This window comes from Hippocampus bargibanti, linkage group LG20 (genome assembly GCF_051943395.1).
Source record: "Hippocampus bargibanti isolate YZ-2025 linkage group LG20, ASM5194339v1, whole genome shotgun sequence".
In the NCBI taxonomy this organism is placed as follows: domain Eukaryota; kingdom Metazoa; phylum Chordata; class Actinopteri; order Syngnathiformes; family Syngnathidae; genus Hippocampus; species Hippocampus bargibanti.
The window spans coordinates 11,967,131-11,979,965 of record NC_142753.1 but is presented as its reverse complement, the minus strand read 5'-3'; the positions used below and the strand labels follow the sequence as shown (position 1 = coordinate 11,979,965).

Here is a 12,835-nt window from a genome sequence, read left to right as displayed (position 1 = left end):
GCAAAAGCTGCAATGCTTTCATAACTCAAAACTATAATCTAATAAACATCTTTTACTGTGGTTACCATTTCACGCTCACGTGACTCCTCAAACTGAATGTTAAACAATTTATTCTTTGTTTTTTTTTTCGGCTCAGCGTGAGATTTTTTTTCGTTCGACTATTTTGTGCTTTCTACTGTATTTATATTTAATTATTTTTCTTGTTTGTTTTGTATTAATTATTTTTGCTCCACATAGAGCCCTTTTTGTTCGAAGCGGTAGTTGTTTTAAAGAAAACTGGGTTGAGTGCAGTTCACCAAATGCAACGCAAAATCGCCCCGGAATAATAATAATAATTAATAATAATAATAATAATACCACTACTACCATCACCACTACTACTACTACTAATTCAAAAATCTTTTACAGCGAATAAACAAAATTTAACAGTGGATTGTCGAATGTACAATGGTTTAAAGTACGCGTTAAATGCAACGTCATCTATTTTGACCCTCGCGATTTGCCTTCGTCCTACTAACCACGTGACTCAATCAGCTGACTGGCCAAACGCTAGTGTCTTTATTTATTTATTTATTTATTTATTTTGCCGCACCACCAGCTGCAGTCTCCTTAGCAGCTCGCCGGCATGGACCGCCGTCGCGTGGACAGGGTGGGCCTTCTGTCCCCCCTGGAGGAGTCAAGCGCCGAAATCAGTCGGGACAGCGGCATCGTGTCGCAGAGCGCCAGCAGTTTGTCCATGGCGAGCGACATCCTCAGCAGCGGCAGCGTGTCGCAGAGTTCCAGTTTCGGCTTCGGCGCGGCGGCGGCGGCTAACGCGGTCGCTTCGCCCAATCCGAGCCTTCACGAAGCGGCGTCGGCGTCCCAGCAGAACCCGGAACGATACGACGACCTGGTGCACACCGCTTTCACGTATTCCTCTTACGTGAAGGCAACTGCGGGAGAAGAGGTAAACATTCCACCCGAAACAATGTCCACTGAACTGTCGTTGTCTTTTAACTCCGGTTTCTGAAATATGTACTAGCCATAACCGTAAATCGTTATAAAACGTTAACGTGAGAGAAAGAAAGCTTTTGAGGAAGGTAATAATAATAATACATTTAATTTCAAGCGTCTTTCAAAATACCCAAGGACACTTTACAATAAAAACAAAGCACACAACAGTAAAACCATAAGTAAAATGATAAATAATAATAAATGTCCCCATTGTGGGACGAATAAAGGTTTTCTGATTCTGAAAATAGCAGATTGAACTAGACATTGAAAGCAATTTTTAAAGAGATGGGTTTTGAGGTGGGACTTGAAAATAGGGAGGGAGATGTGGTTATTTATGCATTTGTCAATTTGGACATTCTTTATTTGATTAAAAAAAAAACAGACTGGATCTTGTGTGTGTTTGTTTGTTTTGTCTACATTCCTGAAGAAACCCGCATGCCTAATTTATTGAATTTCAGCCAAATAAAAAGCCTTGTCTGACACAAACTATTCCTCATTCAGATTCTGTGTTTGGAGAAAAGCCTGGAGGAAATGCTGACCAGAGTGGACGAGTTTGTTGGCATGCTGGATATGGTGGAGTAAATAAAGGCACTCCAGGTCACACATCACAGATGGGTCGTTAATTTTGGGCTTGTTTATTTTGCAGATTCGTAGCGACACATCACAGATCGTGAGTGAAAACATACCTCAAATTCAGCAGAAGTCTGAGGAAATAAGACAACTGTATGGGCGCATCGATCAATTAGAGGTAAGCAATGGTGATTGCGTACATTATTTGATATTTATCGGGAGGGTGAACTCAGCTTAGTATGGCAAGACTAGCAAACTGGCTCGTTTTCTTTTGTTTCTAATGTTTCTCTTCAATTACAGTGAATAATAGCGATAACGCCGCATCGGGCTCGCGGTCGGCGCCGCCGCCTCTTTAAGACACGTGACCTCTTCTGGCTTCTCCGTTAGCAGGGAAAGCTGGTTTTTTGGACAGCTCGCATGCGTGGGAAGCCGTGCGGATTTGGGTCAGAAAGCGTGTGCGCCGGCCGACACAGTCATAAAGATCGATAAAACAAAATGTAAAATCATTAAAATGACAGTAAAAGTTCTAAGATTTATAAATGAACTGTCAACATTTTTTTCTTGTTCTGTAGCCACAAAGGGACATAAGTCTTCTTGTGCCGGTCCCAAGCCCGGATAAATACAGAGGGTTGTGTCAGGAAGGGCGTCCGACGTAAAAGCTTGGCCAAAACAAACCTCTAAAGATGGAGGGCACTGATTTGCTGTGGCGATCCCTTGAAGGGAAAAGCCCAAAGGAAAAGAAGAAAAATTACACTTAATAATAGTGGTGACATATTTTCCAATCTCATTAGATGAGGACAAAAAAAATTGAAGAGGCTTTGGATGCATCGGCAAAGACACTAAACTATAAATGTGGCCATCAAAAACATCCACATCATTTCACATCAATCACAAATGGAATGTTCAAATATGGACATTTGTCTGCAGGGCTTTGTCAAGATGGTGGGAGCCAACGTTGATGCCATGGAGGAGCAGTTGGCCCAGGCGGAGGGAGAACTATCCACGCTACCAGGCGCCTTCAAGAAGATCTTCCGCACAATAAGCTTTCCCGGCTTCTTAAATGTGAGGCACTTGCTCTTTTTTTGTTATTTCATTCAGTACAATTGGCAGTTTGAGGAATTTGTTTGGTGTTTATATTCGGCCCTGCTCGGACGTGCAGAGAGGGAACATGCTTTGAATAATAGGCAAAATCCACATGCCATAATGTATTTAGATAAAAGAATTGACATTTTTAAAAAGCTGACGCTGATGAAAATAGTTATTAGTTACTGGCCTGTTTGGATTTTTTTTAATTAAAAAAATAGATCAGCAAATTAATGATAGTTAATGATAGCTACACCTTATGTCCATAATTTGTAAAATCACTTCTACTGAGCGTATTTTAATAAGATTCCACGGCATATAGCGATATTTTACCTTTTAAGACTCGCACTGAATATTCAGGAAGTCTTGTTTTTGAGTTGGTGACGAGTCCTGATGTGACGTCACGGATGGAACGCCCCTGACCGAGAGAGCGACACACAATGCATTTTGGGTACTTTGTTTGCTCTGAAAACTTCGTGTTGATGGCAAAATTAGAAGGAAAACACATAAATAAAGCGATGGTGAATCGTTGTGTGTTGCACCAAGACTACTATTTGATACTAGTTGACACAAATCATCTTCCAGTGTTGTTTTATATCACAGAGTGCTATTTTCATGATTACAAATGCACAATGACAAAACATGGTGTTCTTTTTGGGAAGTCAGTTCAATGGGGTTACTCAAATTACATGTAACGTGAGTTCGAGCTTGATCATGAAATGAAAGTACACTTATGTCAAGGTAACTATAAGCCATAGACCACTTTTAAGTGTTTTTTTTTTGGGGGGGTGGGTCCCAGAGACCAAACAGCCCACGAAGAACAGCACCATATCAGCAGCATCGAGAAGTCCCCCGAGTATTCTGCACAGACGACTACATCATCACATCGCAGCAGGCAGAGCAGCGACTCCCCTCTGAGACATAAAAACGACCCCCAACGTCCACAGCCGAGCAATAGCCAACAATTCTATAGACGTCCGCAAGGTGACACTGAACTGTAGCAAAAAAAAAACGTGATTTTAGTTTTTAAAAGTGCCTCAGTGGTCTTTGTTTTCCGCTGTTTGCTAGCTCTGTGACACGCTTGACGCATCTTCCAACATGAGAAGCATTTTTTTAATACTGTTTGTTGTTATTGATTAAAAATAATGCATGCTGTTATAAATCCATTTACAATCAGAGCAGGCGTGTCGAGTTCCGGTAATCACGGACCACTATCCAGGCTTGTTTCTGCCTCCCTGTTTCAACACATCTTATTCCAAGGATCAGCAAGCTCTGATAAAAGATGAGAATGATCATCATAATTTAAATCGGATGAGCGCAGCAGATATACAGGGATTAACGGCCTGTACAATTGCCCTTGATGAATGAGTTTGGAGACCCCTGAATTAGACTAATCAATCAGTCACTATGAGCAATATGGACCTCAAATATTACATGTCTTCCATTTAATACTAATTGTATTTTGAGCTTGGTGTTTCTTACTGGCTGCATATTTGTTATTAAAAAAGCACACGACGACTCTGTTAATTGTGGCTTCATGGTAAAACAGTGCCTGACCTTTTGGGCAGAGAAACGGACCTGGTTGGAGTCTCATCACCTTCGTTTATCACAATGACGACAACGTCTGATTATTAAAGATCGGACGTTGCGTGTTTATTTGTGTCACATTTACGACATTCTTTATTAAAGTTTTGTATGATGTGACGTTGTTGTTGTTGTTTATGTCTCCTTTCCATGACTGATTCAAAAATATTCGAGGCGTACAAAACCCCGGTAGTTAATCTCACTATAGAGCCAATCAGATGTCATGACGTGTGCGCAGGCGCAGAATAGTCTATTACGCTATTGCTTTGGCAGCGTCGGAATATATGGACTGATGTTTTACGGTTCTTTGAAGCAAGATTAAACGTTGAAAGGTCTTTTATGGCCAAATGAAGAGTGAATTGATGTCCAACGCGATATTTCGAACAGCTGAACACGACAACCTGTCCCATCCGCGCGCAATGCATCATAGGCTATATGCTGTATTTATTTTAAACAGTTTTCAACGATTTCCTGTTGTGGGGCGTGTCATAAACGTCCAGCCAATTACATCAATGTGACCTCTGTGTAAGGCGAATCAGCGCTCACATTGAGCTTTATGCGTATGCCTATTGGCCAGCACGTTGAAACACGTCACGAGTTGAGAGGTGAACGGAAGTCGGTCATTTGCCTCGGCCCTCCCAGCCTCACGTCCATGCAGGCCTGCCTGCCGGCTCTCGAATAAAGTGGCTTAAAGCTCGTGAGTATCACATTAGCTTGTTAAACAAAAATACTCGACAATAAGAGCTGTGTTATCTAATTGAATCGGGCTTGTCGCTGGCGTTAGTTTGGGGCTGAATAGCGAAAATTCAAGCGTAAACTCATGGCAGCCATCAAGGCATGAGTTAGCATGTTTTGCTAAATGAATGCTACTTTTTTTCGCTGCTTTATCATACTAGCTTGAATTAATCAACCGTCTTTCATGAGATCCGGTGAGGCTGAATATAATAACAGCAATCATCCAGACAGATTTAATATGGCTTTCAGGAGTAATAGGAGACTCGGGGCTGTTGTGGAGCCAAAATCCCAGCTGACTTCCGGCAAGGGGCGGTGTAGAATGGGATGTTCTTCAAAAATATGTCATTAATAATCTTGTAATTTGTTTATTTTCTTTGATCAAATCTATTTTGCAGTTCCACGGTGTCAATCATGCAGGGGGGCGAAATTGACTGCCAAAGAGTTGGCGAAGGTTTCGTGCAGTGGTACTACAACCAGTTTGATCACACCAACAGGATGGAACTGGTTAACCTTTATGTGAGTGTGCTCCACCATGTCGCCTGCAGTTTTTGCAGCAATTGCATGTGTGTAACTGTATTCCGCTCATTTCTTAGGCTGAAGGCGCTACTCTGACATGGGAAGGAACCCTCTTTCATGGGAGAGAAGCCATCGCTGGCAAACTAACGGTATGTCTTGATTTGGAACAGACTAAATAATCATGATTTGCTTGAATGTGTCAACATTATTTTTTTTTAATTGACTAAACTCACCCAAAAAAAGGGGGGGGGGGGGTTGTTTTTGAGTTTCAACTCCTGGTTGTGTTTGGAAACGCACAGGGTATGCCGTTCCAGCAAATCAAGCACATTGTCACAGAGCAAGATATCCAGCCCACAATAGACAACAGCATCCTCATCATGGTCTTTGGACAGTTGAAGGTAAGCACCGTGCTGGTTGTCCTCACTCAAACAGGCTTTATTTTGATTCAGAACACAAAACACTGAGAGCTACAAAAAATGTTGAATACCTACTGGCTGAAATTCAGGATTTTCCGAGTACAGTGATACCTTGGCTTACGAACTTAATTGGTTCCCAGACATAGTGTGTATGGCGAAAAGTGTGTATCCCAAAATTTAATTTCCCATAGGAAACCATTAAAATGAGAATAATTCCAGGTCTCCATAAAACCTAATTTTCTAATTTTGTAAGCCTTAAAACTACACAAAATATACCCTATTTTATGGATAATAAATATACGATGATATTATAATTAAAGAAGTAAACTGTACTGTATAATAATGTGGTTTTATTGACTTTTGTGATGGTCGTTGATGGCTTGATGAACTGGAGTTATTACACTTCCTGTTTTTTTTTTTTTTTTTTTTTTTTTTTTTTTTTTTTTTCAATTAAAGGGTGGAAAAGGACACCTCTATTTGAGGCAGTGTTTTTTTTATTTCCATATGTTTGATTTGCCAACAGACTGACAATGATCCACCTTTGGCCTTCCACCAAGTTTTCATGCTGAAGCCACAGAACTGCAACTGGGTGTGCACGAATGATGTGTTCCGCCTTGGTATACATAACATCGCCGTGGAGCCTCAGTAGCGGCGGACAAGACTTCGAAAAAACTCCCTTGGAGTCCACCCAGCCAACCACCCAAAGCGTGTCCTGTCCTCCATGTATGTTATGTCGTCACCCCCCTCGCGCTCCGTTTAAAAAAAAAAAATCAAACAACTAAAATCTGTGTCGTCTTTGTTCATTTTTGGGAACTCGACAACAACATTTACAACGCAGGAAGCCCCCAAAACGATTACCGATATTTTTTTAAACTGGCTTTATCTCAGTTTTATGGACATGTCATCTACTCTGCTGGGGGTGGCCCGGTAGTCAAGTGGTTAGGACGCCGGCTTCACAGTGCAGAGGTTTTTATTTTTGTATTAATTTTATTCCCCTTACCTTTATTTAATCCTTAGTATAAACAAATCTAGGCGACCAGTCAGTAACAGGATCCACTTGAAAAACACGCACATTTTATCATATATATTCCTAAAATGTATTTGGACAGAATAGAAAATATATATTCAATATTTACGGGAGAGTCCTCGGTCAACGACAGTTGCTGTGCGGCCATTTCATGCAATGCGACAATTGTCCTTCAGGGGGCGACAAAGTTCTCATCGGTTGCCCGTTTCATAGGACGTCTCTTTAAATGTCTTAAATCCAAAACCAAATACTGTACTCCAGGAAACGAAAACTTAAAACTCGTTATGCCGCAATGACACCGGCCAAGAAGATTTTAAGACATGGACAGCTTGAGTGACGACGTTCTCGTTCAACCGGTAAGACTGTTCATGGCAACTCGCGTGTCTTGATAGTAGCCTTGCGTGCTAACACTTGCTAGCTCGTAAACCCGAAACTAGAAAGACGGAAACCTAATTCGAACCCTTTTTTTAAATTCACCGGAGTTAACTAATGTGTCTTTTTATACTGGTCCTTTTGGATATTTGTCTCGTAGTGCTACTCAAGCACCCACCTCTATCTAATAAATAAACAAAAATTGGGAAATATTTGTACACTTAATACATGCTATTTATAACCGCCTTTCATGACACTCAAGTACACTTTACAGTCAAAAACACAAGAGTAATAAATAATAAAATTATTAATAAAATAAATGAGAATACTAGATGATAACAAAACAATACAAACATTCGGATTAAAGTGTTACATATTGTCTCCATAAACTTCATATGACGTCAAAAACCATTCCCAACACTCCATTTGCGAATATGTTTCATTTTTTCGACCTGAAGTGTGTATTGCACCCATATTTAGTGATGCAATTACAGTATAACGTATCATGTCCGCATTGAATCCCTGTTTTGTAGTCAGATGTGTCCTTGAAGCAAACTAACGACCTCATCAGTTGGGGGGATATGATTGCACCAGTTGATAAAAGCTAAGAATCAGTTTAGGAGAAACGAAAGTCCTGATGTCACACCATAAATTTGGGCATCGCCCATTTGATAATGTAAAAATCCCTTATTTCTTTGCAATCTTAAACTATGTGGGCCCAGAATATTCTGCAAATAAAACATTGGGAGGCACTGTTGAAGAGATCTAATCAAAAAGTCCTAAATGGGTTATAGAAAAACGATGAAGCAACCAATCCAGAGGAAATGTAACCTTTCTTTATATCTTGTCTTTTTCAAGGAATGTATGGTGCTGTGTACATCCATACATACCCCTTGGGATTGACATTAATAAATCAATGATATCTTTTAGCACCACGATCATAAACATTGTGACATAATATTTTTGAATTCTTTATCTGCATAGAACGCCATAAAAGACACCAACGTCGTCGACCGAGAGGATGAGCCTCTGCTCCGGGAGAACCCCAAACGCTTTGTCATCTTCCCCATCCAGTACCTGGATATGTGGAAGATGTACAAGCAGGCACAGGCTTCCTTTTGGACAGTGGAAGAGGTCTGCATCTTTTTCCACATCCTCACCCACAATCATTTAAAATACTTGATATAAAACACTCTGCCGCTTTCAGGTGGATCTCTCCAAAGACCTGGCGCACTGGGATTGCCTCAAACCTGAAGAAAAGCATTTCATCTCACATGTCCTGGCCTTCTTCGCTGCCAGCGATGGCATTGTAAATGAGAATCTGGTAAGATTTAAAGGACAACCGACGACACCGGACAAGTTGCGTCCATAATTTGTAAAATGGCTTCAAATGACTTCTAATGAGCGTATTTTACAAAGATTCCACCGCATATAGCTATATTTTACATTTTAAGACTTGCGCAGAATATTCTGGAAGTCTTGTTTTTGACTTGGTGCCCTGACCGAAAAAAAGGACACATTGTAGCAGTCCTTCCAGCACGTCAATGCATTTTGCTGTACTTGTTTGGTCTGAAAACTTCATGTTGCACCAAAAAGACGCAGAAGAGGGAGACAAAGCTCCGTGTCAGGAATTCATCAGCCTGTGGAAACGGGCTGATACATTCCTTACACTGAGCTTTGTCGCCATTTTCTGCGTCTTTTTTAGTGCTACACCCCCCCCCCCCCCCTATTGCCTCAAAATGGCACGGAATAAATTCTTTAATCGATTGAAAACATGTATGCTTTTCTCTTCAGAACTATTTGAATCATATTCATAACAAGAAAGCATCTTCTCCGAATCTGAAGCCATTGTTTTGATTCTCGAGCAAGGCAAGACGTCTTGGCGTGACACCACGAACAAGGGGGCGGGACCTTCTGAAACTGGCCACTTCCGGTTTCAAATTGAAGTACTTTTTAGACACATTTTGTTTTGCATTTGACTAAAAATATCATCCTGCATATTTTGGGCATTTTAGATGCTATCAAACGTTTTTCTGATGTCAGTTAGGAAACCAAAAAATGGTGTCGGTTGTCCTTTAAATATCAAAACAGGACTTTACGATTATCTCTGTTTACTTTTGCAACCAGGTGAAGAGATTCTGCGAGGAGGTCCAGGTCGCCGAGGCACGCGCCTTCTACAGCTTCCAAATCCTGATGGAGACGGTGCACTCGGAAATGTACAGCATGCTCATCAACACTTACATACGGGATCACGAGGAAAGGTTTGATTCTGCTTCAATTGTGTTTTATTTTTTTGTACGGGGATGCCTCGGCTTACAAACGCTTTAGCTCACGAACGTTTTGCCTTACGAACATTAAATTCGCGAGAATATAATCTTGGCATATGAACTAGTTTTCGGCAAAGGAGGTTTTTTTTTTAACCCGCCATCCAAATGTTGAAGGATAAGTTCACCCTCATACAGTGATGGAATGACACACACACACACACACACACACACACACACACACACACACACACACACACACACACACACACACACACACACACACACACACAAAAGCTAAAGAAATATTTCCTATTATATTTTTAGGGACTCTCTCTTCAACGCCATTCAATTCATGCCGTGTGTCAAGCGCAAAGCCGACTGGGCACTTCAGTGGATAAACGACAGCCAGTCCACCTTTGGTGAGGAAACGTACGATATTACGTGCTAATTCAACTCTTGGACCTCAGTTTAACACACACACACACACACACACACACACACACACACACACACACACACACACACACACACACACACACACACACACACACACACACACACACACACACACACACACACACACACACACACACACACACACACACACACACTAGGAGGACACATTGAAGTGCTCTCAGGTACAAAAGTAAAACTGAATTTTTACTGTCAATTTCATGCAATGTTGCTCAAGCGGGAAAAACTGCACATAGTTTGCTTCTTTTATTATATCTGATTTTGTTGGAACTGTGAATGGCAAAAAAAATCCTGTCAGAAGGTCTTTTTTTAAAATATATTTATTTTTTAATGTAGAGAGCCAACCCAATTCATCTTGCCCCATTGAAATGAATGACAATGCAATTAATTTGTTCCACAATAAAAAAAACACAATTCTACAGGATTTTACTTCATTAAAAAAAGCCAACAATAATGAAAGAATGGCATAGAATTAAATTATTTTTGTATCATCATGTCATGCTTTCTCACAGTTGTTCCTGAGTGGTACCACTTACATTTAAGAGTATCCTTCCATACTTATTTGTCATGTTTTTTTTTATTTTTTTATTTTTTAAATCATGATGATACTAGAGCAGCGTGTTCTACCAGAGACAAATTCCTTATGTGCTCCTCACACTTGGCCAATAGATGATGCTGATTTTTTTATTGACATTGTGGCCCTCCTGGTGTGCCTACATTGGCTACCAGGTAGCAGTAATATCAAGACATGCATAATATACGGAGAAGCATCAATTGCAATAGAATTCAACGTTTATCAGGAAAAACTCGGCTCACTTGTTTGTGTCGAAATTGCCTGACAATTCTATTAAAGTAGGAGAACCAAACCTTAGTTTTTTTGTGACTTGCTACCTTCTTCTACTTCTATTTGGTAAGCTAACGCGTGTTTTTTTGGTCCTGGCAGCCGAGCGACTTGTGGCTTTTGTGGCGGTGGAGGGCATCTTCTTCTCCGGATCCTTTGCTGCTATTTACTGGTTGAAGAAAAGAGGTCTGATGCCCGGCCTCACCTACTCCAACGAGCTCATCAGCCGAGATGAGGTGAAAGTCCAAAGTCACAAGTGATAAATCAACACGTGGCGGCTAATGCGGTACGCTACATTTTTTTTTTTTTTTTTTTTTTAGGGGCTACACTGCAAATTTGCCTGTCTACTGTTCAGTTACCTTGTGAAGAAGCCTTCCGAGGACCGTGTGTATGACATCATCACAGAGGCCGTTAGCATCGAGCAGGTCGGACACTTTGTGTGGGTTTTTTTGCAAACACAAATAAATCTAAATTCAACATTGCCCTGTTTTGCCGAGTCAGGAGTTTCTGACTGAGGCCTTACCGGTGGATCTGATTGGAATCAACTCTTCCCTCATGAAGCAGTACATCCAGTATGTGGCTGACCACCTCCTCACTGACCTGGAACTAGCAAAGGTAATCTTGCTAAATCAAGCAAGTCGATATTTGGGCCAGCGGTGTCTGACTCATTTTAATTCAGACGTTGCATTCGCCCTCATTTGGATTGCATTCGCCTTTATTAAAAAAAAAAAAAACAAAGAAAACACAAAATAACTAATAATTTGACACAACACATAAGACAGTCATTCAATGTTATGCACTTTCTGCACCCTTTGTTGTATGAACCATTTCTAGATGAAAGAGGAGAGGATCAAAGCGTCCTTTTCACCAGTGGATCAGGGACGTCATGGTGAAATGTGCATGTCTGCTACAAGCTAAATGTTAAAAGCAAACACAAAGCTGTAGCTGTCTCACATCTCCTGTCCCTCGTAAATCCGCTCCAATTCCAGGCCGCGACAGTTCCACATCGGCATAATTTGTGATCAAATCAGCGGTGGTTCACAAAACTAAGTTACACAGATTTCCAAAATAGCCTCTTTGATGTCACTCGGTAGTCGCTACTGTTTTGGTTTGGGTTCAGCATTTCACGGAGCAACAAATATGATATTCAAATAAAAAGAAAATCATATGAAAATGAGCAAGCTCCTCCATGTTGTTATTATGATATATTTTTTAACTTAGGTTTACTTCTCCGAGAACCCGTTCGACTTCATGGAGTCTATTTCACTGGAGGGCAAGACCAATTTCTTTGAGAAGCGAGTGGGCGAGTACCAGAGATTTGGAGTCATGTCCAACATGAAGGACTGTAAGTTCACTCTGGACGCTGACTTTTGATTTCATCTTTTATCTTATTTTATTTATTTATTTCAGTCACGCGTTGAGGCTTGAAAGTACCAAAACACAAAACATTTGCATCTTGTTTTGCACAGTCGATCATATCGTGAAGTAAGTGATATATTAATACAGTGATACCTCGGTTTACTAACCCCTTGGCTTACAAACTTTTCGGTTTACCAACGTTAAATTTATGACAATTTTACCTTGGCATACAAACTATTTTTCCGGACTGTAGGGAGATATATATATAGGGCCGAAACTACCAGTAAGACTTTAGTTTGCTGACGAAGCTTCTTGCATAAGATGTGAAACATCCGACACCTTCAAAGAAGTACAGATGATGGCTGAAGAAACCTTTTCACCGATGTCCCGCTTAGTGTCTTTGTTCAAACATTAGAAGTTTTTTTTTTTGGTGTGTACTTTGCAGTTCACTTATTGCGGTTTCAATGCTGCATCACAGATTTTTTTTCACAGGGAAAAAAACCTTTCAGAATAAAAAAAATGCGGAATGACTCAGAGATTTTGTTCATGGCAGTCGCCTGACCTGCAAATTTCCCCATTGTGGGACAAATAAAGGTTT

General features: G+C 40.6%; 3 protein-coding genes across 4 annotated transcripts; all 3 read left to right on the top strand.

The window, feature by feature from the left end:
* Nucleotides 1-578: 578 nt before the first annotated feature.
* Nucleotides 579-4,164, top strand: bloc1s4 (biogenesis of lysosomal organelles complex 1 subunit 4). The gene is made up of 5 exons (XM_089023342.1): nucleotides 579-946; nucleotides 1,495-1,566; nucleotides 1,640-1,741; nucleotides 2,491-2,625; nucleotides 3,446-4,164. The coding sequence occupies exons 1-5, from the start codon at nucleotides 626-628 to the stop codon at nucleotides 3,569-3,571; spliced, it is 756 nt and encodes a 251-aa protein (XP_088879468.1). The 5' UTR covers nucleotides 579-625; the 3' UTR covers nucleotides 3,572-4,164.
* Nucleotides 4,165-4,828: 664 nt separating this feature from the next.
* Nucleotides 4,829-6,681, top strand: LOC148883256 (nuclear transport factor 2-like). The gene is made up of 5 exons (XM_088986871.1): nucleotides 4,829-4,927; nucleotides 5,361-5,481; nucleotides 5,559-5,630; nucleotides 5,781-5,879; nucleotides 6,421-6,681. Exons 2-5 carry the CDS (start codon nucleotides 5,377-5,379, stop codon nucleotides 6,544-6,546), a joined length of 402 nt encoding a protein of 133 aa, XP_088842997.1. The 5' UTR covers nucleotides 4,829-4,927; nucleotides 5,361-5,376; the 3' UTR covers nucleotides 6,547-6,681.
* A 413-nt stretch (nucleotides 6,682-7,094) lies between these two features.
* rrm2b (ribonucleotide reductase M2 b) lies at nucleotides 7,095-12,748 on the top strand. Of its 2 annotated transcripts, none has more exons than XM_088986868.1 (9): nucleotides 7,095-7,280; nucleotides 8,281-8,430; nucleotides 8,504-8,620; nucleotides 9,424-9,557; nucleotides 9,888-9,982; nucleotides 10,981-11,114; nucleotides 11,199-11,303; nucleotides 11,380-11,493; nucleotides 11,713-12,029. In XM_088986868.1, the coding sequence occupies exons 1-9, from the start codon at nucleotides 7,245-7,247 to the stop codon at nucleotides 11,794-11,796; spliced, it is 969 nt and encodes a 322-aa protein (XP_088842994.1). In that variant the 5' UTR covers nucleotides 7,095-7,244; the 3' UTR covers nucleotides 11,797-12,029. The 2 variants fall into 2 exon arrangements, with proteins under 2 accessions (XP_088842994.1, XP_088842993.1); XM_088986867.1 differs by lacking the exon at nucleotides 11,713-12,029 and adding an exon at nucleotides 12,100-12,748 and having other exon boundaries at nucleotides 7,096-7,280.
* The last annotated feature ends 87 nt before the right edge of the window (nucleotides 12,749-12,835 follow it).